Source organism: Sinocyclocheilus grahami, unplaced genomic scaffold, assembly GCF_001515645.1.
Source record: "Sinocyclocheilus grahami isolate Dianchi unplaced genomic scaffold, SAMN03320097.WGS_v1.1 scaffold1782.1, whole genome shotgun sequence".
NCBI classification, from domain to species: domain Eukaryota; kingdom Metazoa; phylum Chordata; class Actinopteri; order Cypriniformes; family Cyprinidae; genus Sinocyclocheilus; species Sinocyclocheilus grahami.
Window position 1 is genome coordinate 44,887 of NW_015506961.1, and position 2,500 is coordinate 47,386.

Genomic DNA, 2,500 nt, shown 5'->3' on the forward strand with positions numbered 1-2,500 from the left:
TCCCTTGAGCGAGTTGTGATTGAGGACGCGGGCTCAGCCTCAGTCGAGTTGCCAGATACATGCATTATAAGCGTTTATGGATTTTTTTCCCCCAGAGTGTCTGTTTACATTAAGTGCAAATAGCCTGCCTTGTTGATAGAGGCTATTTACAGTAGCTCCACCCACAAATGTGTTATAGGGATGATCAACACTATAAAAGACGGCACTTAACCGTCAGCTTCAGTGGTGTAGATGGTAAAGCGCACCATGGTCTTTTTGACGCGATCGACCCGGGTTCGAATCCGCCTTTTACCGAACTTTTTTTCTTCCTTTTCAAATCTCATATCACATCAGAAACGCATTTATTTTCAATAAAAATGAAGGAAACAATCAAAAAGTTAAAGATAAAGTATCGGGTAGGGTTAGGGAGGGCTTTATTGTCCCAATAAGGTGAGGCTGAAACCGCGTCCTCAATCACAACTCGCTCAAGGGATGAGGCCATGTAACCTTTTCACGATGATAATATACATATTTTTTAATCCAAATAGCTTGCTGAAATACTTATGCGGCCGCCTCATCTACGTCAGCCATGCTGATCATGACCTGTCCCGGTGACCCTGATCGCGCCTGACCTGTCTCCGTTTCCATTATACTCCTTCCGTTTCCACTATACTCCTTCCGTTTCCATTATACTCCTTCCGTTTCCACTATACTCCTTCCGTTTCCATTATACTCCTTCCGTTTCCATTATACTCTCTCTCACACATACATACATTCTTCTCTTACATACACATTTTCTTCAGACATACATACATTCTATATATATATATATATGTATGTGTAAGGAGAATGTATGTGTGTGAGAGTAGAAATGTATGCATGTGTAAGGAGAATGTAAGTGTGTGAAAGCAAATATATGTGAAAGGAGAACGTAAGTGTATGAGAGTGCCAGAATGAATTATGGCTTGTATGGCCCCTCATAAGTATGTGTATATGAGTGTGCATGAGTGAGTGTGTGTTTATGAGTGCGTGTATATGAGTGTTTGAGTGAGTGAGTTTTTATGATTATGTGTATATGAGTGTGTGTGAGTGAGTGTATATGAGTGTGCGTGTATAAGCGTGTGCGTGAGTGAGTGTATATGAGTGTGCATGAGTGAGTGTGAGTGTGTGTATGAATGTGTGTATATGAGTGTGCGTGAGTGTGTGTGTATGAATGTGTTTATGAGTGTGCGTGAGTGAGTGTGTATATGAGTGTGCGTGAGTGTGTGTTTATGAGTGTGTATATGAGTGTGCATGAGTGAGTGTTTATGAGTGTGTAAATATGTATATGAGTGTGTTTATGAGTATGTAAATATGAGTGTGTGTGAGTGAGTTTGAGTATGTGTATATGAGTGTGTGTGTGTGTGTTCATGAGTATGTGTATATGAGTGTGTGTGAGTGTGTTTATGGGTGTGTGTGTGTGAGTGAGTTTGAGTATGTGTATATGAGTGTGTGTGAGTGTGTTTATGAGTATGTGTATATGAGTGTGTTTATGAGTATGTGTTTATGAGTATGTGTATATGAGTGTGTGAGTGTGTTTATGAGTATGTGTATATGAGTGTGTTTATGAGTGTGTGTGAGTGTGTTTATGAGTATGTGTATATGAGTGTGTTTATGAGTATGTGAGTATGTGTATGTGTATATGAGTGTGTGTGAGTGTGTGTGAGTGAGTTTGAGTATGTGTATATGAGTGTGTGTGTGTGTGTGTGTGTGTGTGTGTGTGTTCATGAGTATGTGTATATGAGTGGTGTGTATGAGTATGTGTATGAGTGTGTGTGTGTGTGTTCATGAGTATGTGTATATGAGTGTGTTTATGAGTGTGTGTGAGTGTGTTTATGAGTATGTGTATATGAGTGTGTTTATGAGTATGTGTATATGAGTGTGCATGAGTGAGTTTATGAGTATGTGTATATGAGTGTATATGAGTGTGTGTGAGTGTGTTCATGAGTATGTGTATATGAGTGTGTATGAGTGTGTGTGAGTGTGTTTATGAGTATGTGTATATGAGTGTGTTTATGAGTATGTGTATATGAGTGTGCGTGAGTGTTTATGAGTGTGTGTGTGTGAGTGAGTGTTTATGAGTGTGCGCGTGTGTGCGTATATGAGTGTGTGTGTGTGTGTGTGTGTGTGTGTGTTACCATGGCGATGAAGCGTCCAATGAAGCAGAAGTAGGACAGGTGATCGGGGTTGATGGTGGATGCTGGGTTGATCTGCAGACAGTAGTTGCTCTTGCCAGCGTATTCAAACAGACAGTACATGGGGTTCAGCACCTCGTGAGACAGGAGGAAGAACCATTCCCTGCACACACACACACACACACACACACACACACACACAAATTGTCTGAAATTGTAGACAGAATCACTGCAGTGTCTCTTATATGGGATGTGAAAAGAGACAAAGCCACTGGCCAAAATGATCATCTCTCTCATGTAAATTGTTGTGATAAACAGGAAAGTGTGTTCAAGCTCCAGCAAAACAG

At 40.6% G+C, this 2,500-nt stretch overlaps 1 protein-coding gene across 2 annotated transcripts in view; it reads right to left on the reverse strand.

Moving 5' to 3' along the window:
• LOC107572619 (NEDD4-like E3 ubiquitin-protein ligase WWP1) overlaps window positions 1–2,500 on the reverse strand; it is a 27,690-nt gene that overhangs the window by 9,364 nt on the left and 15,826 nt on the right. For both annotated transcript variants that reach the window (XM_016259036.1, XM_016259037.1), the window contains exon 18: window positions 2,157–2,316. In XM_016259036.1, the coding sequence (XP_016114522.1) occupies window positions 2,157–2,316 (160 nt within the window). The remainder of the gene's footprint in view (window positions 1–2,156; window positions 2,317–2,500) is intronic.